Source organism: Prunus avium, chromosome 6, assembly GCF_965620075.1.
Source record: "Prunus avium chromosome 6, drPruAviu1.hap1.1, whole genome shotgun sequence".
Classification (NCBI taxonomy): domain Eukaryota; kingdom Viridiplantae; phylum Streptophyta; class Magnoliopsida; order Rosales; family Rosaceae; genus Prunus; species Prunus avium.
Window position 1 is genome coordinate 26,472,906 of NC_142289.1, and position 25,086 is coordinate 26,497,991.

The 25,086-nt window shown below is 36.3% G+C and overlaps 2 protein-coding genes across 2 annotated transcripts; one reads left to right on the forward strand and one right to left on the reverse strand.

The window, feature by feature from the left end:
• Positions 1 to 302: 302 nt before the first annotated feature.
• On the reverse strand, positions 303 to 2,390 carry LOC110767116 (aluminum-activated malate transporter 2-like). Its single transcript, XM_021970559.2, has 6 exons — positions 2,088 to 2,390; positions 1,829 to 1,969; positions 1,431 to 1,703; positions 1,183 to 1,295; positions 947 to 1,090; positions 303 to 841 (listed from the first exon to the last, which is right to left on the reverse strand). Exons 1-6 carry the CDS (start codon positions 2,335 to 2,337, stop codon positions 353 to 355), a joined length of 1,410 nt encoding a protein of 469 aa, XP_021826251.1. The 5' UTR covers positions 2,338 to 2,390; the 3' UTR covers positions 303 to 352.
• Positions 2,391 to 9,207: 6,817 nt separating this feature from the next.
• LOC110765047 (histone deacetylase 8) lies at positions 9,208 to 16,713 on the forward strand. The gene is made up of 3 exons (XM_088255172.1): positions 9,208 to 9,595; positions 15,400 to 15,980; positions 16,291 to 16,713. Exons 1-3 carry the CDS (start codon positions 9,331 to 9,333, stop codon positions 16,591 to 16,593), a joined length of 1,149 nt encoding a protein of 382 aa, XP_088111298.1. The 5' UTR covers positions 9,208 to 9,330; the 3' UTR covers positions 16,594 to 16,713.
• The last annotated feature ends 8,373 nt before the right edge of the window (positions 16,714 to 25,086 follow it).

Here is a 25,086-nt window from a genome sequence, read left to right on the forward strand (position 1 = left end):
CCAAAGTTTGCAAAACCAAGGTTTTACTGACGAATTGAATTAAGCCTTCCTCTCCAGTTTTTCTATTTTCAGGAGAACAAACTCAAATTGTACATAATAAAGAAATACAATTTGAGGATAACACTTCTGTTTTCAGTAAGGCAATTCATCATTTGCAGCAAGTACAAATATAAACTGCTTCAAACCTCTGAGCTTCCAGTGGAAGCTCTAGGGAAAAAGCAACATACCAAACTCCCCAATTGATCTTCTAATGACTTAAGGGGGAGAAAAAAAAAAAAAGAACAAGCTCAAAAGCGCCTCTATCATTTCATTTATTGACAGAGAACTAAAAATTACTATTGCTTTAAAAACTCTACACTTCCATTCTTGGAGCCATTGCCGGTGGGAGATTCCGATTTTCCTGTAAACTTTGAGATGGTTCATTAATCGTAATAACGTGATGCATCCCATCGATGCCTGATACTGGCAGCACAATTCCCTGTGAAGGTAATTCTTTCTGCTCTGGGGTCACTTTAGGCTTAGCATTCTTAAAATGTGCCAGGGACGCCAGTTTATGAGTAGCATCAGCAATTTCCTCTGTACATTTAACAACTTCACACAGTAGTGAAGCCACTGCACCTGCTGGTATGATCTGTAGGACATCGTCATGTTTCGATAAGCTGGATCTGATTACAGATTTGAGATTTTCAGCGGCATCTTTTGAGTTGGCAATGTGAGGTTCTGCTGCTGATGATTTAGTCATCTTTCGTAAAGCAGATGCTAATTCCTTCAATGCTTTGCCACACTCTGAGCTAACTGCTGTGCTTGCTTCTTGAATTATGTTTCGAACTTCTGGAGGTGACTGCAAGAGTAGCAAAAGATAAGTTAGTAGACATAAATTGGTAGTGAAATGCATTTATATTATTAATATAGACATAAATTGATGAAAAGGGTTTCATCATCATACTTGGATCTCAGAGATAAGGTAGCTGTTGAGAGCTTCAATTTTGAAAGCACATTGGCGAGTTACGCTCCCAACTTTCAAGTATTGTTTCCATGGATGACGAAACCTGAACTTTCCATGACGTGGTTCCCATCTTGCCAAATTAGCCTGGATAATAAAAACTAAAGAATTCAGAGTAGAGTTCAAGCATAATTTTCTTGGACAGAAAATAGAGGAAGAGACTGCTGTATGATTCTCACCATGGTTTCTTCCTTGCTACTTGAACTAAGAACACTTTTATATCCATCAAGAATTGATGACTTGTCTCTAGGCTGCCCTTCCTCAGATACTTTGAAGTATTCTTCTCCATATCCTGCAAGTAATTGGCCTTAACAGGTTAAACCTTGAAGTTCCTGGTGGTAATAATGATAAGATAACCATAAACGAGTTTTTTTAAACATATTTTTGGTCATTATGAGTTTTTGAATATATATATGTATATGTATACCTTCTAAGAAATTCCCAAGCTTTTCAATGTTGGTAGCAATCTGATTGTGAAGATCCACCCCAATCCATACTGGACATATGAAAATGCATACAATGACAGAAGTGCAGCTTCCAATGACGATTGTCGATAACCTCTCGAAGGCCATTTCTATAACCTCTTCATCGCGATAACCAGACACCGATATCAAGCAGAATGTCAATAAGAATATTAGCATCCCATAATCATACCTTGCCTTAATTTTGGGAATGAATCTCAGGAATGTCACTATTCCAGCTGCATTGACAAAAAAAAAATCCGACATGAAATGACTATTAGTTGGTTTGAAGCATATATACATACATACATAGTACAAAAATTAATATCATCTTGTTTCTAATAGTAAGTATATGCATATATACCCATGATAAAGACGAAGACAGCTATAAGTATGGGTTCCCCTGTCTCTCCAGAAAGAGTTGCTAAGCGATGTGCCCCGACGCCAAGAGCAGCAGCTGTTAAAGTTGCCAACATTCTATTTAAACCTCTTCCAAGTGTGGATCCTGAAAATTAAAAATACAAACTATCACATTTTAGAAACTTAAACTCTCTGATTTTCAGTTGATAATATATCTTGGAAGTCTTGGACCACAATGATGTGAGCTTTTAGAAGTTGCTTACCAACAGTAAATTCAAACACAACCACAACAGTTAAAATAGCCCACATTGCAGCCAGACCAAAACCTTCATAGAGTGGTTTAAAGTAGTAGAAAATTGATACCAATGTGAGAGCCAGCCCCATTTTAAAAGAATGAATAATCCTTCTTGGATCATCTTTCCCTAGTTTCTTGAGCTTCAAGGCAAACCCACCTATCTTCCCCCATAACCTCATCAAGGGTCCTGCAGCATTCTCATGATTTGAAGATGTCATTTCCAATATTTCTATAGAGGAACAAAATATTGGTAGCTGCAGAAGGAAAAATTAGATGGAGGAAGAAGATGCCTTGTGGAGTGAGTTCTGACAAAGCAAAGTAGAATATTTATAAGCGATCAATGGTGGATGGTGGCATATAAAATGTGCTTATCACAACATTATTATAATAATAATAATTCGATATGTAGATGAAGAATGAGAGAGTGAGAGACTCAATTATTTTTATCTAATAATTTATATATTCATGCAGACGTGGGTTAACCAGTTGGTCAGGGCAGTAAGCTTGCCCCCTTGCACCCAAGTTCGAATCTCTCTTCCCATAGATTAGATTAATTTAGAGTAATATATATATGTATTCATATTTCTTCTTCCAGAAATATTCTACTCTCTATGTATTATTATCCAAATTTTGGAGCATTGCAATTTACATTAGTACATTGCACGTGACTCAAATCAGGAGAACCTGACGGCTATGCTTCTGTGGTTGAGACTTGCGAGGCAGAGGGTCAATGAAGGCTAGCCATCCTTCATGTTACAGCAGAGCTATGCTTTTAGATCTGCGAGCTGCAAGTGAGAATATAATTTCATTTTTCTATGAATCAATTTGAGGATGCAGAAACTTGGAAACTTTTTGCATTCTTGTGTATAGTACGGAAACGGTTGACCACCGTCACGTTAGATCTAAATGTTAACACTCGCACTTAGTATAGCCGAAATTCTTAAAAAGTTAACACTCTCAATTAGTGAAACCTAAATTCTGTAACTCGGTGCGTAAATAGGATATCATTTGATTAGTCAATTAATGAAACCTAAATTCTGTAATTATATGAAATCAAAAGGAGAAAGAAATCCAAACAGAGAAAAACCATTCACTTTATGTTCTTTTACCATATCATTTCATTTTTCTAAATTCCTAGAATTTCTTTAAAGTCTAAAGTGCCCTTTTTAATATGAATTTCTAGCTCTGTCAATGTCCACGAAGCTTATATGGACAAGAACTTATAAGAGGTTGTTCTCCAACCATGTGGCAAGTAGAGACAAAACAATCTAATTAAAAAAATTTAGTGTTGAAGAAATTAAAATAAGTAATAAATTTGAACACATTCTATCTTTTAACTGGAATGTAATTATCCGTTGTCACGTGATTGGGACAACCCCTCTCACATTTTATTTCCGAGTAAGCTTCTTTTCTCTATATTTGTTGTCTTTTTAACCCATTTTCATGTATTATTTTGTCGTCCTAAAAATTTCTTTTTGGTTTAGAAATACTGGTAGTACTCATCTTGATATATATTTATATGTATCACCCAAGCTACCATTATCTTTACTATTTCTACTTGTTTTATTAGGAAAAACAAGCTACCATTGATCGTTAAACTTAATTAGAAAGAGGATATGCATATATCTAGCAAATGCTATTGGTAATCATTTCCTTATGATACAAGCGATATTGAGAGAGAAGTATAAGTCGGATATAAATGTTTTTAATCACTAGAACTATAAGCTCCTTATTAATACTAATCGTTCAGGAATTAAATGATTACTATAATAAAATCAAAATTATGGAAAAGTTTCCAAATTCTAGCTTATATATTGTCGTTTTTTCCCTCTTTTGCTGGAAGCTTTACATTTTCATTTTAGTGTTACAGTGTAGTAAGCTAAAAATGCCACAGGAAAAGCACCTGCTCCAAATATTATATAGGCTTGCTCCCATCGAAAGTACTTGAATTTTAACCTACTGGCTGTTTGATGGTTGAATCTACCCACGTGTTCAAACCTGAAGACAGCATGACATATCATAAACATTGACATAAGAACCGATCCTAATTGAAGTTGTCATTGAGCTGATTTGCAGAATATTTTGTCTAATAGAATAAGAAAAATTAATAATGAAAAGAATGTTTTGCTATTAACGTATCCTGTTAATATATAATTTTATAACTATGTATACAAATTAAAAAAACCTCTTGTCCCTTTATATACATGCTTATAATATTGAAGGAGCATCTATGATGTGGTTTTTCTCCTTTATAATATTGTTCTTTTTTGACTGCAAGCATCCTAATTTTTTTTTATTTTATCATCATTTAAATTTGAATTGCTTTATAATATTCTTTCCATCTTTCCGGGAGTTGCGAAATTAGTAGTAAAATGTTGAATTTGGTCATGCTTTTTACGCATGAATAATTCATTGTTATATATAAATAGCTTCACTCTTTTTATTTAATTTGATGATTATACTACAACACTCTCATTCCTTTATGGGAAAAAACTTGGCTCCTTAAAATTGAGGAGGAGTTCATCTTCACAAATGGAATGCTCTTTCCTACCCTGGAGTTTTATCCCTTGTAATTTTTCCTGAGAAGGTTTTAACGAGACCACCGTTAACATGCTCCTTCTTACAATATGATGTTCTCTTTGGGTTGAATGCAATACCATGTGAGGTTTTAAGTGTCAAAATTCCATTCATTCTGAGGAACAGCTCCTTCTTAGTTTTAAAGAGCCAAACTTTTTCCTTATTTTATTTCATCTTACGATGTTGATTTGACAAAAAATAAAATTATTTGTTGGTGAAACATAAAATAGATTTTTTTACGTTCTCGAATTTCATGCATGATGTGCATTATGACAACGCGTTATTTGACTCAATATGTGTTTTTTTATTAATGGTTTTTGCGTTCACTTGTCTTGTATTGCACAAAAGAGAATCCAAAAATAAATAATTAAAACTTTCCTTACGATTGAAAAGAGAGAATTTTGTTTCCAAAGAAGAAGATAATTGTACATTGTAAAGTACAAAAGAGAATTCAATAATTATCTATTGAGGACTCCAATACACGCAAAGACTCATGACTCCTACTCTACAAGCGAAACTCGTAGGTCAAAAGGATACTGCTTTCATTTCGAGAAGCATATAAAAACTAGAGAGCTAAGCTAGGTTGTTAAATATTCTTATCAAGGGAGAATGGTTGATTTCTCCTGTTTAATTCTTGAGCTTATGCTTTAATGTTTTGGTTTTAATTTACCATTCCATGCTTGACGTATTTTCTTATTTTTGAGTAACGTATTTGCAAGGCCAGCACAAGGCTTGGGCCCTAGGGCGACGGCCTAAGAAATTTATATCTATATATTTTATATATAATTGTTCAAATTCATATTAAATTGATTTTTTTAAGAGTCTAAAAGAACAAGAGTTCAAATAACAATCACTTTGAATCCTTAGTAAATTGAATATTAAAATATTATTATTTTTGTTTTGGAACAAACATCCAAATAATCCAACACTTTCTTCACGAAAATGTTTACTTCTTCTAGTTTGATGACTTTTTTGTTCTCAACAATTTATGATTCATGTTCTTTCATTATTTTAGTTTAATAGGATACCATAATTAAGCCCAAAAAAAAAAAAAAAAAACATTCATGTGCAGAAATTTTTTTCTTTCTTGATCAACTATGATTATATACAAAAGAAAAAGGCGTCATTTTAATTTATGCCTTGGGCCACTCAAAAGTTAGGCCATCTCCAGTCATGGGCTATATCCCAAATATAACCCTAAAATAATACAAAAACCATCTTCAGTTATGGGCTAAACAAAATTTTGGCCAAATTTGGAGGGCCACATTTGGCCCTTTAGCCCTCCAACCAGGCCACATATAGCCCAGCTTGGGGCTAAGCCAAATTTCTAGTGGGACCCATACATGTGCTTTTCAACAGCCCCATTAAAGCATGTTGGACCTTTTTGAATGTTCCAATTCGTAGTGTATGAGAAAAAAAGTATAAAAAATTGTTGGTAAATGACCGTTGGAGGTCAGACCTACCCACTCCCCTTTTAAAAAAAAAAATAATAAACGTGGTAAGCTTTTCAAATCTTTCAAGTGTTGTTTTAAAAAAAAATTATAAAAAATTCTTGTTAATGATCGTTGGAGCTGAAACATTGAAACCCATCCTTTTTTTTTTTTTTTTTATAAATGTCTTCACGTTTTTAAATGTTTGGTTTTGTTTAAATGTCTTCATGTGTCACTCGAAAATCATAGCCCAAAAAATTATGGAATATTGTCTCTAAATAGTTAATTAAATTAAACAATATATAGTTGTGGAATGTATGAGTATTGTACCATAGTTTTTCTCAAAATAATAAAATATGAAAGACCTTAAAATATAGCCATGCATGGCTGGAGATGGAAAGATTTAGCCATGCACTATTCTTTAAAAAATTAATATTTTGGGGGGCTAAATTTTTAGCCCTGGACTACATTTAGCCCTATGACTGGAGATGGCCTTAGGGCCGACCTTACGTATTTGATTTGGTTGTACACATTTTTTTGGTTTTTGACTGAGAAATGCCAAAGAGAGTAAGTGTAAAGTTTATGCGTTGACATTTCCTAGCTAAAAATTATGTTCCTTGTAATCTTTAAAATGGTATGAGTTTAGGATGAGTCTTTCAAGTGGAATTGAAAAATGAACATTTAAGTCATGAAGGTGTAGAGATGGTGTAACATTATCGTCCAAAAAACCCTAGTCCTCTCTCTCCTAAAAAACACTCTACAGCCGTTTTCACTTTGAGAGGGGAGGAAGCGACTGTTGTTCCTCCCCTCTCATCTTCTCCTTTCCTACCTTCTCTTCTTTTCCCCAATTTTCAGAGAGACAAATTTTTTTTCCTATTTATCTTTTTTTTTTTTTGGTCATGATTTTCCTCCATTCGTCACAGGCATATGCGTCTTTGCGTCAGATCTCCACCTGTGTTTCGGTGTCAGATCTCTACCGCAATCAATTTCGCAGGTTCTTTATGTTTGGAATAAGTCGCAGAGACTCTAGGTCTTCTTTGTAGTTTTCACCTCTCCTTTTGTGAGAGTTTTCACCTCTCTTTTTGTGAGAGTTTTTCACCTCTCCTTTGTGAGAGTTTTTCACCTCTCCTTTGTGAGAGTTTTCTTGTATTATTATGGCTTCATTTTTTCAAGCTTTATCTATTTTTGGTTATTCTTAGTTTGCACTCTTAGTTGGGATGTCTATGCTAGAATTTCTTCGATCCTATGTGGTCGTTAGTAGAGAAGCCCTAGATTGTCTTAATTTTGATGTTAGATCGCTTCGTTATTATAATGGCCCTTTGTAGCTAGTTTGTATTGGCCCTTTGTGGCTAGTGGCTTTTTTAGCTGAATTATGAATGCAATTCCAAAATTTCTCAACCCCAAAAAAAAAAAAAAAAACACAGTCACGAAGGTGTAAAAGCTTTAAGAGATATTTAAGTCAGAATTTTCATTAAGAAACTTAAGTGAGGTTTATGGGGTTTTAGCCAATCCATACTTATAAAGACGTTTTTAAATGAGCGACTTTCATAGAGTTGACAAATTCTTAAATATTTTTCGTATAGTTGATTAAAATCACTAGTAAATTAGCAAGATTTTTGTTATTAACAATTAACAGCTTTCACAGATAGTACAAGTATAATACGAATAAAAACAAACAATATATATCAGCCTCAAGAATGACCCTGCCGATATAGATTGAGAAGACAATAGATGCTAAAATTTGCAATTCATTAGTAGTAAGAGCTTTTTGGACTTAAATTGCCTCATAGGAAGTGGTCTAGTGTTGGGAAATCCCTAATTCTTGGAGGAGGCTCATTGTTTCTATGGTTGGTTTATTGCATGTGGTTGTTTGGTGTCATGTTTATTTTGTTCCTCTAGGCATGTTTAATTTCAGCCAGATCATTCATATGAGTAATGGCTGGTGCCTTTGTAGTCCCCTATGCCCTTGCATATAATAGCTATCTTTTGGCTCATTTTGAGTGCATTGAAAAATTGCTCGACCACCAGATCATAGTGAGAGAGAAAGAGAAAAACTAACCGTTGGGAAGAAAATAAAGTAGAATGCGAATCCTCTTGAGTGTAAAATTCAAGAGAGTGTTGCTTAGCTATTGTGTGATATTGTACATTGTAATCTCGTTATTTTGTATAGTGGAAGAGTTTTGCAGTTGCTGTCTGTGGATATAGGCATAGCTGAACCACGTTAAATTTGTGTGTCTCTCCATATATGCTTGTTTACTTATTTCTAGTTCTTTGATATTTTATTTTCTGCACTTCATTCCCATCCCAACATCTAGTGTGTTTGAGTTGGTCATCGTGAGTTTGTTAGTTTCTAACAAGAAGTTTAATGGTTATATTGTAACTTTAAATTTTACTATTGAAACAAGACAAGAGAATTACAATATGGCCTTGTAGCTCAATGGTTAACAACAGTTATTCCTGTATCTATGGAACTGTGTTTAAATCCGCCCTCCCCAATATTACTTGCTCATATAAAAAATTATAATTTTAAAAAAACAAACAAACAACAACAATACCTAATGGGGCAGATAGAGATTGAAGGTGATTCAAAAATTCTCATCCAAATGCTAAATCTCAAATCCCTACTTCTTGGATGCTTCGTACACTTGTTCAAAATATTTGGAAGCTGCTTCAAAATTTTAAATCGCGCTCCTTATTTCATGCTCATGCATATCGGTAAACAAATCAAGTGGCTGATTTTCTTGCAAAATATGAGCACACTTGTACAAATCCTTGTATTTGGCTCGGTCATTTTCCTAAAGGAGTTTTACATAGATTATACTTTGATTTGTATGGTATAAAGATTCCTCGAGGATCTTCATTGTAAGTTCTTTTGTTTGCTTAGAAAAAAAAAATTACCTTAATGATGGGCCCGCTTAGATTAAAGTTAGTGATTGCTAACACAACGAGACGATCCAAATCCTAATCCATAATTAAGGCCCAACTCAAAACTCAACAGTGCAACGATCCAAGTGATGATATGAAATAAAATGAGCTCAAGGCCTAAAACAAAATAATATTCAAGCATTATCCGGCATTATCAACCCAACTCAATTTTAGTTGGCCCTTCCAATCAAAACGAGACATAAAACTGAAAACAACCTGGTCCCCCATTTGCAAAACACCAACTAAAAGAACGAAAGGAAAAACAGAGTTCCTTCATCAATGGCTGCTTCAACTGCGACTGCCCCAACTGACCGCATAGATGTGTTCTGGGACTCAGGCATGCTCAACCATAACTCAGGCAATGGAGTATTCGACACTGGAATGGATCCTGGGTTTCTGGACGTGTTAGAAAAGCACCCAGAGAACTCTGAGAGAGTCAAAAACATGGTTTCTATTCTAAAGAGAGGCCCTATCTCTTCCTACATTTCTTGGCTCCCAGGAAGGCCTGCTCTGCTCTCTGAATTGCTCTCTTTCCACTCTTCAGGTATTTGGATTGTTAGTCAAGTCATAAGAGTTAGGCAAGTAAGTTAGGCAAGTAAGTTAGGCAAGTCATAATTAGGCAAGTCATAGTTAGGCAAGTCTTAGTTAGGTATGTTTACATTTTCCATGTTTTAGGGAGACACAAATCCTGGAAATGCTCCATGGTTTTGTATACTTGTTTGTAACTAATAGTTACCCTTTCTACATTGTGTATAAATATCTCCATGATAGCAATACAAAGATAGAAGGGAGAATTCTCTGCAAAACATCTCTTATTCCTCACTCTTTACTCTCTCAATTACACTATATTTGACATGGTATCAGAGCAATCGATTTTGGTTGCCTCTGCATAACCTTATCCTTGCCTAATCTCTACTTACCCTTGCTCATACTTTGCTGCTGTATTGCTCCTACCTTTACCCTTGCCTTGCCTCTACACTTTGCTGAAAATTGTGCTCTTGTTTGCTGAAGTTCTAAGCTATCTTCCGCTGCATCTCTTTACCTCTTTCCTGTACCAATTTTCCAGCACCAACTTTTCCTCTTCCCAGCATCAATCTCTTCACCTATTTACCTCATGGAAGACACCACCAACTCCACTGCCGACTCCTCTAAGATCGACTCCACCAAAAGCGACTCCACAACTCCACCACTCCGGTCCTCTCATGATTACTCTCAAATTACTCCTGATAAGTTGGATGGGTCCAACTATCCTGCATGGTCTCGTAGTGTTCGCTTGGCCATCACTGCTCGTCGTATGGCTGGTTTCATTAATGGTAAAAAAATTGCACCTGCCATTGATGATCCTAGCTATGAAACTTGGGATGAAGACAACTGTTTGGTGCAGTCATGGCTCCTCAATTCCATGACCAAAAATGTACGTGCCTTATTTGACCATTGCTCAACGGCTTATGCGGTGTGGGATGCATCTCGGAAGACTTACACTGTTACTCAGAATAGCTCCAAGTTGTACCAACTCCGTCGCCAGTCCGTCACCACCTCTCAAAATGGTGAGCCTGTGAATGTCTTCTATGAAAAGTTACACATCATATGGCAGGAAATTGACAGCCTCCGTCCCTGCAAACATACCAATCCCGATGATGTGGCTCTTCATCAACAAGCACTTGAAGTTGAACGTGTGTACGATTTTTTGGGAGGACTCGATCCCAACTTTGATTCCGTTCGTAGTCGGATTCTTGCTATGAACCCGCTTCCAGCAGTCATTGAAGCTTATGCACTTGTGGTAGAAGAAGATAACCGACAATCCTCCATGCTTGGCGGGGGAAGTGCAATGGCCGTCAAGCCCTATCGACCACCACACCGTACGTCCTCCGGATTTCCCCCCCGGGGTCCCAAAACTGACGATGCAAAGGGAACTCAGAAGTGCACTCATTGTGGTGGTAATCATCTTGTTGAGAAGTGCTTTAAGCTTCATGGTTATCCTGAGTGGTGGGATGCTCTCAAGTCCCGCAACAAAACTCCCAAGGCAGCATGTGTTATAACTACCGATGCTTCTCCATCTTCCACTCTACTTTCTGACTCCGAATCAGGTACACGACCCACTACATGGATAATTGATACAGGTGCCACTGATCATATGACTTTTGACTCTACTATGTTTTCCACATTATCTTCTAAGTCTTGTCATCCATACATTACTAGTGCCAATGGAGTTCCTTCTAATGTTGCTGGTGAAGGAACTATATCACTTTCCCCTTCCTTATCTTTATCTCATACACTACTTGTTCCCTCCATCAATTGCAATTTGCTGTCTGTTGGAAAATTACTTGACTCACATAATTGTTATGCCACATTCTATCCTTCCCATTGTATTTTTCAGGACCTCACGACTCACGCGACGATTGGGCATGGTAAACGAAGAGGGGGGTTGTATTCCTTGACGGTATCTCCACCACCAAGGGCAGCTCATACTCATAGTTCCAGCTCACAAGCTCGAAATCAACACCAGATTTGGCTCTGGCATCGTCGTCTAGGGCATCCATCATTTGGCTATCTTCAACGTTTGTTTCCGTCTTTGTTTCGTGGCTTAGATAATCACCAGTTTCAGTGTGAAACCTGTGTATTGGCCAAAAGCCATCGAACTGTTTTTCCCTTAAGTGATAATAAGACAGAATTTCCTTTTGATTTGGTTCACTCTGATGTTTGGGGTCCTGCTAAAGTCTCTTCCAATGGCAAAAGATGGTTTGTTACATTTATTGACGATTGCACTCGCATGACTTGGGTATACTTACTTGCTCATAAAAGTGATGTTTCCGCTGCAATCCGTGAATTTCATGCTATGATTACCACACAATTCCAAGCCTCCATCAAAGTATTCCGGTCTGATAATGGTGGGGAATATGTGAACAAGGTCTTGGAACAATTTTTTCGAGACCACGGCATCATTCATCAAACCTCCACACCTTTTACTCCACAACAAAATGGTGTCGCAGAGCGAAAGAATCGACAATTACTTGAGGTTGCTCGTGCATACATGCTGGATCAATCGGTCCCTCACTACTTATGGGGACATGCCCTCCTTTCTGCAGTCTATGTCATTAATCGAGTGCCTAGTAGTGTTTTGAAGTTTGAAACTCCACTGAACACCTTGGCTCGTCACGTCTCTCTTCCTACAGTCCTCAAGTTGCCTCCTCGCATATTTGGTTGTGTTGTATATGCTCATGTTCCATCTCATCAAAGAAGTAAACTGGACCCTTGTGCCATTCGTTGTGCGTTCGTTGGGTATGGATCAAATCAAAAAGGATACAAGTGTTACCATCCTCCTACTCGCAAGCTCTTTGTCACTATGGATGCCACATTCCATGAAGATTTATCATACTTTAAAACTGTTACGCCCCCTTCTCTTCAGGGGGAGAGGAGGAATGAAGAGAAGGAAAACAAGGCTCAAGAAGAAAATCAAGTCTGTTCAAAAGCGACCGGTCGCCCGGACCTCAGCGACCGGTCGTCGTGCTCCAACAACACTGAAAATCGTCCTGAAACGACCGGTCGCCTCCCAGAAACGACCGGTCGCTTTTTCACAGAGTCAAAAATGCCGGAAACGACCGGTCGCCTTCCAGAAACGACCGGTCGCCTCCCAGAAACGACCGGTCGCTTTTTCACAGAGTCAAAAATGCCGGAAACGACCGGTCGCCTTCCAGAAACGACCGGTCGCTTTTGTACAGATTCAAAAACGACCGGTCGCCCAGAAGCCAGCGACCGGTCGCCGAGACTTGAAACTGGATATCTGGACAGCAATGAAGGTACAGAAACATTATCGTTCTTATTTGGTGAAGATCCCGGAGATGACAATCCAAATGTTTGCTGTGATCAACTACAAAATACAACCCCTTCTTCTCAACCATCGGACCAATCGTCTCGTGATGAAGAAACACTCGAGGTAATTCCCGAACCACCTAATCCTATACCATACACTCTCCCACCTAGGACCACTAGAGGAAAACCCAAACCTCAATATTGTCCTGACCTTGCTGCCAAGTCTAAATATCCCATTAATAACCATGTTTCAACTCATAGATTGTCAAAGTCATATGCATCATTTGTCAATCAATTATCTACTGTATGTGTTCCAAATAAGTGGCAGGATGCTATAACAGATTCCAGATGGGCTGAAGCAATGGCAATTGAAATGGAAGCTCTGGAAAAAAATTCTACATGGGAGATGGTTCAGTTACCACAAGGGATGAAACCAGTTGGATGTCGGTGGATATACACTGTTAAATACAAAGCTGATGGATCCATAGACAGATACAAAGCTCGATTAGTAGCCAAAGGGTATACACAAACATATGGAATTGACTACCATGAGACATTTGCACCTGTTGCCAAGATCAACACTGTTCGTGTTCTAATGTCATTGGCTGCAAATCTTGATTGGCCACTACTGCAGTATGATGTAAAGAATGCGTTCCTTCACGGGGACTTGCAAGAAGAAGTGTATATGGAACCACCACCAGGGATCTCTACGACATTCGGTCCCAACACCGTTTGCAAGCTGAAAAAATCACTATATGGGCTCAAGCAGTCGCCACGAGCTTGGTTTGGAAGATTCACTGATTCCATGAAGCGTTTTGGATACTCTCAGAGTCACTCGGATCACACTTTATTCTTAAAGCGTCGTGGTAACAAACTGACGGCCCTCATCATCTATGTTGATGATATGGTGGTTACCGGTAATAACAATGAAGAAATGAAGAATCTGCAGAAGCTCCTTGCTAGTGAATTTGAGATGAAGGACTTGGGTGAGTTACAATATTTCCTTGGCATAGAAGTTGCTAGATCAAAACATGGCATATTTCTATCCCAACGAAAATATGTGTTAGATTTGCTAACAGAAACTGGAATGCTTGATTGCAAGCCAGCTGACACACCTATTGAGCAGAACCACAAGTTAGGGATGTATCCAGATCAAGTACCCACTGACAAAGAAAGGTATCAAAGGTTAGTTGGGCGACTGATCTATCTGTCACACACACGCCCCGACATAGCTTATGCTGTAAGTATGGTGAGTCAGTTTATGCATCAACCGAGTGAGACACACATGAATGGAGTAACTCGGATTCTGAGGTACTTGAAGGCTGCCCCTGCAAAAGGATTAATGTTCTCCAAACATACACATATGTACCCGGAAGGATACACAGATGCTGATTGGGCAGGATCCATCACAGATAGACGGTCTACATCTGGATACTTTACATTTGTGGGTGGCAACTTAGTCACTTGGAGAAGTAAGAAACAAAAAGTTGTGGCTAGATCAAGTGCTGAAGCAGAATTCAGGGGAATGGCTCAAGGAGTGTGTGAATTGCTCTGGTTACGGAGATTACTGAAGGATCTTGGAGTTAAACCCTTAAAAGCTACAAACTTGTACTGTGACAATAAAGCTGCTATCGAGATAGCACATAACCCAGTACAACACGACCGTACCAAACATGTGGAAGTCGACCGACACTTCATCAAAGAAAAGCTTGAAAGTGGTATAATTAAGTTTCCGTTTGTAAACTCGGAAAACCAACTTGCCGACATTCTGACAAAGGCCGTATCAAGTAAAGTTTTCTATGCCTCACTTGACAAGTTGGGCATGCGTGATATCTTTGCACCAACTTGAGGGGGAGTGTTAGTCAAGTCATAAGAGTTAGGCAAGTAAGTTAGGCAAGTAAGTTAGGCAAGTCATAATTAGGCAAGTCATAGTTAGGCAAGTCTTAGTTAGGTATGTTTACATTTTCCATGTTTTAGGGAGACACAAATCCTGGAAATGCTCCATGGTTTTGTATACTTGTTTGTAACTAATAGTTACCCTTTCTACATTGTGTATAAATATCTCCATGATAGCAATACAAAGATAGAAGGGAGAATTCTCTGCAAAACATCTCTTATTCCTCACTCTTTACTCTCTCAATTACACTATATTTGACAGGATTCACTTTGAATCAATTTGCTTACTTTATTGCTCTGCTTCTTGAGTTGCTCCATTTCCTCTCTCCTGCTACGTGGGTTCACTTTGGACTTGCACAATCTCATTGTAGGTTGGGTTTTGATTGCATAGTACTGGGATTTTGGAGGCTTTGAATTACTAGTTCTTTTGGGTTTTATTCATTTATGTGCCAATGAATTTGGATGAAATCAATTACCCAATATTACTTTCAAACCAAACTGACATGGGTTTAACAAATTTTAATCCTTTGATTCTTTAAATCCTTACATTTGTGCTATATATGAGTTGGTAAAGTTATGAAGAATATTGGTTTGGGTTAAATTAGCGTCTGATGTAGGTTCAAATCTATGCTGCTGTGCCAGAATACATAAATGAACTAGTTGAAGCAGATAGACATGGGGGTAAGATGCTATGTGCTGGGACTTTCTTGAATCCCGGTTCATGGGATGCCTCGCTTCTTGCTGCCGGTACAACAATATCGGCAATGAAGCATGTACTTGATGGGCATGGAAAAATTGCTTATGCATTGGTTAGGCCTCCGGGTCACCATGCGCAGCCAACGCAAGCTGATGGCTACTGCTTCCTTAACAATGCCGGTCTTGCTGTTCAATTCGCTTTAAATTCTGGCTTCGCAAAGGTTGCGGTCATAGACATTGATGTCCATTATGGAAATGGGACTGCTGAGGGATTCTATAGGTCTGATAAAGTTCTTACAACCTCCCTTCATATGAATCATGGTTCATGGGGTCCATCTCACCCACAGAATGGCTCTGTTGATGAGCTTGGTGAAGCGGAGGGGTTTGGTTATAATTTAAATATACCTCTACCAAATGGGACCGGGGACCGTGGATACAGGCATGCCATGACTGAGTTGGTTGTCCCTGCAATCCAAAAGTTTGAGCCTGAAATGATGGTTCTGGTCATTGGCCAAGATTCAAGTGCTGTAAGTTAAATCTTTCTGCATGACTTCAATTTATATGATTTGCTTGATTTGTTTATTTATTTAGAAAAGTGTCTGCTTAACAAAACTGAAATCATCACCGTCTTTAGGTAGAGACTTCCCATATTTTGAAAAGAGCTGTTTGTGTTTAGTACTAATAACTGTTGCCAATTTATTTGTTGGCATTACCCTTTAATAATATCCTTCTTCACATTATGAACTTCAAGTTCTTCTCTAGCTACCTTCGAAGAAATCTAATTTTATTGTCAACAAAAACTGAAGTAGCTTATACATTAACACTGCTTGTTCTCAGTTTGATCCAAATGGAAGGCAGTGCTTGACAATGGAGGGTTATCAAGAGATTGGCAGGATTGTTCGTAGCCTGGCGGACCGACACTGCAGTGGGCGTCTTCTGATTGTCCAAGAAGGTGGATATCATGTTACCTACTCAGCCTATTGTCTCCATGCCACACTTGAAGGTGTGCTCAACCTACCAACTTCTCTATTATCTGATCCCATTGCTTATTACCCAGAGGATGAGGCATTGGCCGTGGAAGTTATTAAATCCATTAAAAAGTTCCAAAAGGACAATGTACCATTCTTAAAAGGAGATTAATTTGGATTTCATTTTAGTAAACCTCATTCTCTGTTTGTACTCTGTCTATGATATAAGATTGTTATTGCAACAAACAAGTCGTTTACTTCTTTTTTTTTTTTATAAATTTGATTGAGTATTGCTTATTGCTTCAATGTTTCTGTATGACCATCCCCAATTAGAGATGAAGGCCCTGTTATCTTGAAGAGTACACCTACATTCATACACAATTTTTTTTTTAAGTAAAAAAAAAACTGAAACTTGGCATGGCTGGAGCAGAAGATAAAAGTTCACACTTTTGTTAATACTTAGGAGCTACCAAGGGCCTTCCATATGACCCTTAGGTGATGTCCTATCTCTTAATCATTAGATGAGATTAACCAATTTGATCCAACGACTAACCAATTTGATCCAACAGTTAAGAGATAGGGCTTCATTTAAGGGCCATATATTAGATCCTCACTATAGAATGACAGTGAGGGTGTCATATATGGACTCCTCATGTGGACCTTCATATTAACCACAAGATCCTTTTATTAAACTTAAGTGAAGTTACTATTTAGATGAATCATGTGGCTAATATGAAGGTCTGCATCTATGACACCCTCGCCATAAAATGACTCTTATAGAGTGACTCAGTTACGCTATACACTTTTGAATTATCAAATCCTTAAGGCCCATATGTTTAGATTGATTTGGATTTGGGCATGTTTGGGTCCAGGTTTCTGAAGTGGATATGGATTTGAGGTCTAGATTGATTTATGTTTAGTTGTTGTTTGGGCTTAGCCCTCTTTGTTACCAGAAAAAAAAAAAAAAAAAAAAAAAAAAAAAAAGAAAAAAAAAAAGAAGTGGATATGGATTTGAATGAAAACCCACCGAGAATTTGATAAGTCAAAATGTGAGAATTTGAATGAACAAATAAAACTAGGAATTTGTGTGAATTTCAACCTCATTTATGTTTTACTCTCTCTCTCCTACTCTACAATTTCTTTCTCTGATCTCTCTTCTTCAAATTGTGGTGAAATTCTATCTTGATACGTGTTAATCTCACATCTTTAAATTAAATTTGAGAAATGAACCTAGAAGTAGAAGATGAATGAGTCTGCTCCAGCAACAGTCAAGGGGCACGTTTGCATTTTTCTGTGGCATCCTAATCTTCCAGGACTATGGATTTCTGCTTTTAGAATGAAAGCAAAACCATTGATATTTGTCGGCAGTCTTTATTGGTCCATGTCCTATTCTGAACCGAACACGATATTTTGTTAAATCCTAAGGCTCCATTTTGGATGAGATGACTTCATCAAATTTAAGGATTTAGATTCTATTAGAGATATTTAGTCATATACCCATTTTTAGAACTAAAACTATAAATAAACCCTATATCATTTAATTTCTATAAATAAATCCAAAAAATGACAGCTAGTCCTATTGAACTTAATTTTGATTATTAAATTACTTTGATGCCCTATTGAGTGTTTTGGGATTTTTTATGAGGTTTTGGGGTTGAGTTTGTTTTAAGAAATTAATGACAGTTTTGTAATTTAAAAGAAATTAAAAACCTTTTTGTTATATTGTAAATGGGCTTTGGGTGTGTTTCTAAAGTCCATTTCATATATGGTATTTTTATAATTTGAACTCCTATATTGGGTATAATAGTGAATCTTCCATTATATTACAGGGTTAAATTATAAAATTACGTTCGTATAATTTATGTATGTCAAGATTTGAATAAGGAAATGAAGAAACAAATGGATTCCAAATGATTCCTTGTATATGTTCATTTCAAATTCATTTCAAATATATTACATCTTGTGATTCAAATACATATAATTTAACGTTTTGTGACAAATTTAGCATTGTTATCAAATTCAAATCCGTTCTTTCAAATACCTCCATTCAAAAGAGGCTCCTGAAGGCAGTTAGTCGACTTCTGAGATGTGTCTATTGATATTTTTGCCATCCTTATTTTTTTGGGGGGGGACAAACTAAGATGTTACTATAGGCGGGCCTCTATTGACAAAACTTGGATAAGCTAATGGGCCCGAGCATCAAGTCGTGAGGCACATGTTTTTGTCGGCAAATGGAAACTCAATAGGTACAAGACGCAAATCCCTTTCCACTCATTGTCACTTCTGTTCCTACCATGTGTATGTATAGCCGAGCCATGTTATGTTGTATTAATATTACATCCAAAAGTAACAAAGTAGGCACAACAGAACTCCCTACATCTAAACTATAGAAGGCACATCACTTTAGTGCTTTCGAATTCCAAAATATATTGGGATTTCAAGTTTAGATTTCATACAATTTAATTTCATATTGACCTAAATATAATTTAATGACCAACATACATAAACAAGTTATGCCATAAAGGGTAACAACATCCAAGTACTAGAGAATATAAGAGTTTTTAAGCGTTCAATATGGTTGTGGATGTTTAAAAATTTGGACTAGTTTCCGAAATTTTCCCAAAATTTCTGAAATATATAAGTTCCGAGTTTTCCAAATTGGAATGGATATTGACATTCCTAAATTTTTTTGAACGAAATTGGAATAGAATTTTCATTCCGAATTTTTTTGGATTGGAATTGGAATCTCCTGATTCCTATCTGATCCGTTTGAAAATCAGCCCTAACTCTGGTAAACGTAGCCCTAGCCTAAACCAAAATTTTGTTCTATTTATTTTCATGCCATAATTTGTTTCATATTTTTTTGAGTCACTACATTTTTTTTCCTTTAATTTCTTTTTCATACAATCGATATCAGGAGAGGAGTGATTTGAATATAAGACATCAGATCCAAAAATAACTGCTCTTAACCACTTGAATTACAAGCCTCTTACTTTTTATGTAAAAAAAACTTTGTTTCAAAGTCTATTTTGCCCATTTTGGGAACTACAAATAAACCCTAAATTTTAGATATTTTAGACCGATGAATTTATGATCTTCCAAAATGGAAGCAAAATTGAACTTAAATTCTTCGTAGATGCATGTGCCATGTGTAAGCAAGGGCGGATCTACATTTGGCCTGGAGTGGGCTCCAACCCAGTGCTGATTTTGTTGTTGTAGTCAGTGGCGGAAACACCTAAGGACTAGGGTGGGCCTAGGCCCTCTCTCATATTTTTACTCATATGTGTTGCTATATGTTTGCTTCTTGGAGTAAAAACTCTAATTTTTTTCTCCTTCTCTTCCTCTTTTGATTAACTTAAGCTTTGTGAATTCCTCTCTCCCCCATTTTACATGTCTAAGTAGGGCATCTTAATATTGGGATTTATGAATATTTTTTGTATTTCTTCTCTCTGTTGAAGTATAAATTATTAAATTTTGAGTCTTTAATAGTGTAGATGATGAGATTAATATTCAACCATGTTAAAATATGAAATTCAGAACAATTATGATTGTAATAAATGAATAAATTATTAATCAATATGAAATGAAATTATTAACTTATTAATCCGGTTAGCGCTGGAGGGCTCATATTCGAATTATTTTTAAAATGCTTGTGAATGGCCCCCTCTAATGTGAAATTCTAGCTCCGCCACTGGTTGTAGTCTTAGTGGTTTAAGCCAAATATAGGTTAAGTGAATAATAGTCTAGCCCTCTATTTAAAATAAGCCCAGCTCTCTATGTAGAAATAAGCCCACTCTTGAAGCATGTAGGAAATGGTAAACATGCAATCCATAACCAATATAAATTTGATTAAAAGCAAACATCAGAATTTTTCTTCTAGCCATCGAAAACGCCATATTTGAACCTTTAGAGCCTAGAAGAAATAGATCTTCCCCTCTTAAAACTTGTACCAACCTATCTTCAGTGGGTTCTTCAATCTTGGTAAGTTTTTCTCTTTTTTTATTCAATTTCCAATTTTAATTGTTGTTGTTAAGTTTTTATGATTTAGGGTTTGGGTGAAAACTTTTGGGAATTGTTATATATGTTTTATTTTTGCAACTTGAATTATTAATTAGTATATATGATTTTTGGTGTCTAGTATTTCTTGTAAGGATATCATGTCACATGATGATAATAGACCAACAAAGAAAGGAAAAACTATTTATTCATTCTTCTAAAAAAAATGATAACGATAACAATGATACACCTTTTGCATATGATGTTGATACTTCAATTCCTAAGGAACTTACTCAACTCTGATATCAAGTAGTTGAACAATGTGTTTGATTTGATATTTATTTATATTTTGTACTTCTTTGTGTTATATTTGCTCGTAATGTGGCCTTGTTTGATTTATAAAATTTTATTTATATTTTTGTTTCAAAAGAAAAATGGCTTATAATATATCTCTTGTAAAAAAATAAAATTTAGCCTACCCTTATAAAAATCCTTAGGTCCTCCATTGTGTATAGGTGAAATGTCCACGAATGTGTTTCGGTCTTATAAGCATCTATACTAAGAACATCGCGTAGGTGTGGCAAGCAACACTTATTGTTGGCTAGAATATTGTACATTAGGCTTGCCATGAGATCAGGGCAAGATATATCCCTGCAAGTTCAAAAATTGTTGTATAGTATTGAAATATGAATGCGACCTTCTACATTTAGTTTTCGTGTACTCGCATTTCACAATATCTAAATCATTTAAATAATCTAACTGTTTAAGTCATGACACATTACCAATGTAAGTATTTATTTATTTATTTATTATATTAGAAAAATTGTTTAAATAAAAAATTATAACACAAACTAAAAAACCACTACCCTTCTCCACCAAAATTTGAGGGGGAGGGAAATTTGGGGTGAGGTAAGGGAGGGTGGGGAAAGGGGGCTGGTAAGAACACATACAAATTAAACTAATCGATCTACTTATAACCTTAAGTATTATATGAAAGATCAAAATGGATTGGTATATTATTTCAGTAATTAACCTCTCCACTCACCGCCCTTCTCAATGTACTCAATTGACCAAAAAAAAAAACATATAACCTATAGTATTTTGATTTGTATTGACACCCTGCTTATATTATGGTTCGAGGGGGCATAGATTTGTGGTTTTCAACGCAAGAGACTAACGTTGAGCGTCTGTTTAGTTTCTTTTTATTTTATTTTATTTTTCAGATATATATAGGCTATAAATAGAAAAGGCTGTATCACATCGGGATGTCTATTCGTTTTCCGCCCCCAATGAGATGGAGAATTAGTAACCCTCCCATTTATACTGCACCTTTTGGCCCTTCATCTTTCTGAATCGAGGCCCGGCCCGGCTCGCGTCGTTCCAACAACCGGTGGGGAGCACCTCAGTATACGATCGCGCACAGTAACTGGGAGTCCCTATTACACCTAAGGTCAACTTCAACTCACCAAACCAAGGTTCATCTCGTGTAGTGATTGTGGACTTATACAAGGATATTGAGTAGACGGCTGATGTATCAAACTCGACTCTATCTTTCGTAGCATGCATTCCCATCCGTGTCGCAACTGGATTCGATAAGCTACGTGTTCGGTGCACGGAGAACTGCCTTCGGTCCCCCAAACTAACTTACTTGTGGCAACCTTCCAGCCGCCCAACGACCTATAACGCTAGTCACTACTCCCACTGGGGCTAGGAAGTAAGCCTCACAACCCAAAGCGGCGAAGAACAAATAGAATTTGCTACAAAAGCCGGCTAACGGGGGTATTCCTGCGTATGAGAACATAGTAATAGAGAAGGTAATAGCCGAAATAGGATTCGTTTTGACACGGGTTTGCCGTAATGCTAAAACTATGGCGAATGAAACAAGTGAAGTGTACTGTTCTTTTGACATAGTGAACTAATTTAAAAACTCTGGTTTCTGGCCGATACGATCCGAAAATTTCCAATTTTGGCAACTACAAATCAACTCCAACATCCGAAAATTCTGAAAAAAGTTGGATTGGAATTGGAATGTATCTCGAAATTTTGAAAATTTTTGAATTCTGAAATATATTGGGATTTGAAGCTTAGATTTCATACAATTTAATTTCATATTGAGCTAAATATAATTTAGAGTGCTGCTATTTCCACCCCCTTGTCCTATTTCCCCACCCACCTTATCTTCCCACCCACCATATAAATTTAAAAAAAATAAAATTTTATCTTTCCACCCACCATTATTCCTAAAACACCCTTAAATTATTAAAGTAAACTAATAATAAAATAACATTGATTTAAAAAAAATATATTAGCAACCACAACCAACAAAAAAAGAGACCACACGAAAGAATGGATTAAAAAAAAACAGAGGAAACGAGGAACATAGATTCATTTAACTGCTGCCACCAAATCCAACAAAATGAAAAAATGTTGTTTTATTTTTATTTTAGTTTATTGTTTTATTTGAAATGCTTTAAAAAAGTTTTTTTCTTAGGTCCTTAGACGTCATTTTACAAAGGGATAAATTTATCTTTAAAATTTTGAAAATAAAGTGGGTGGGAAAATAGGACAGGTGGGTGGAAATAGCAGCACTCATAATTTAATGACCAATATACATAGCCAAGTTATTCCATAAAGGATAACAACATCCAATATACTCTTGTAAACGTAGCCCTAGCCTAAACCACAATTTTGTCCTATTTATTTTCATGCCATAACTCTTTTCATATATTTTTTTTGAGTCACTACATTTTTTTCCTTTAATTTCTTTTTCATACGATCGATATCAAGAGAGGAGTGATTCGAATATAGGACATCATATGCAAAAGTAACTATTCTTAACCACTCAAATTACAAGCCTCTTGCTTTTTATGTTAAAAAAACTGTTTCAAAATCTATTTTGCCCATTTTGGAACCTACAAATAAACCCTAAATTTGAGATATTTTAGACCAATGAATTTATGATCTTTCAAAATGGAAGCAAAATTGAAGTCGAACTCCTTGTAGATGCATGTGCCATGTGTAGGTGAAATGTCCACGAATGTGTTTCAGTCGGATAAGCATCAATGGCCTCATTATGGCAAGCAACACTTACTGTTGGCTAGAATATTGTACATTAGGCTTGCCTTGAGATCAGGGCAAGATATATCCCTGCAGGTTCAGAAATTGTTTTATAGTATAGAAATATTTCTATATAATATAATTCGTTCACGTGTTATAATTCGTTCGAGTGGATGGTAAAATTAAAATTTCTTATTTTTAAGGTCTAGTATCAATAAATATTTACTTATATTATAACACGTAGTCATACTCTAATATCGCACCATAATTACTTGCTCTAATTAGTGTTTAGGGCCCTTGTTGAAACGGTCAAAAGAAATCTATCTCCAGTCCCCACAAATTCCCTTTTTTGGGATATGATTTCTTAATACAGAAAACAAAGGGTGAGTAGGTCCAGTGCTTAATTGTATCGAGCAAGATTAACTCTTTAAGTATGCTGTGTTCTCCATGCTTGTCAACCAAATGACAAATCTATCCCACTAAGATCAACTGAAACTTACAATTGTATCTTACAAAACTGCATGCCTTTTGCTTTTATGTCTAGAGATGGTGCATGTTACCCACTCTTCCTACAGTAATCAATTACTTTCTGATTTCTTGATAATTCTTCCAAGCTCTTCAGTCACGCAAGCTTTTTTTATTCTTTATTCTTTTTAATTTTCTGTTTGCTTTTCAAATAATTTTTTTATAGTGTTGATGGGAGTTTATTGAGGTATATTAGTTAAGATTATGTTTAAGGGGATTATGAAAGATTTAGAAAATTTATGGATTTGTTTAGAGAGCATGAAATTAAAGATTAAGCATAAAAGTTTTGATATAAGTGATTGTCTAAACTACTCTAAATTAATATAATTTACAAAAAGTGAAATTTAAATTTGGATGCGAGATGCGCTCTCAATGCTCTAACCAATTGACCTGCAAATAGAAAACCATTACATAACACCATCACAACAAACCAATTTTAAGATGATAAAAAATAAATAAAAAACAACGAGGAAAAAGAAATTAAGGTGCCAAAAAGAAACTAAAACTAAAACAAGACATAAAGGCTAATAACAACAACATCATCATCATAAAAATTGAGAATCTACTCATGTCTCGTTTCAATATGCAGATTCTTTGATAAAGAAACTAATAATACTTATAATTGGTTTAGTTGGTCTGCTTGACCTATTCATTCGCTTATTCACAACATCCAATATCTTTGCCAATTGTTTCCATCCAATATAATTGGTTCCAGTGATCTACCTGTGCATAAGAGCGAACAAATAAACGAAAACAACAACTTTACCAAAGAACAATTGAGTGATTTGCAGCAACCTCCGTCAAAGATGATCTAGAATCAAATTTAAAGAACATGAGCGGCGTTAGGGAGCGGATTTCGAGAGTAGGATTTGATTGAGAACATAGACTAAAAAGGGTGATGAAGAACTTCAATCTAACCATGACTGAAAAGACACCACCACAATGAGTTTTTTTTATTTAAAACGCTCCAGTGGACTTATTCACTAACTTAAAAGGAAAAGACGAGAAGAGAGGAGGGGCAATGACGCTTCTTTTTCCTCCCCCCCTCTATGTAATTTTCCTTTAAGACTCACAGAGGAAGAGAGCG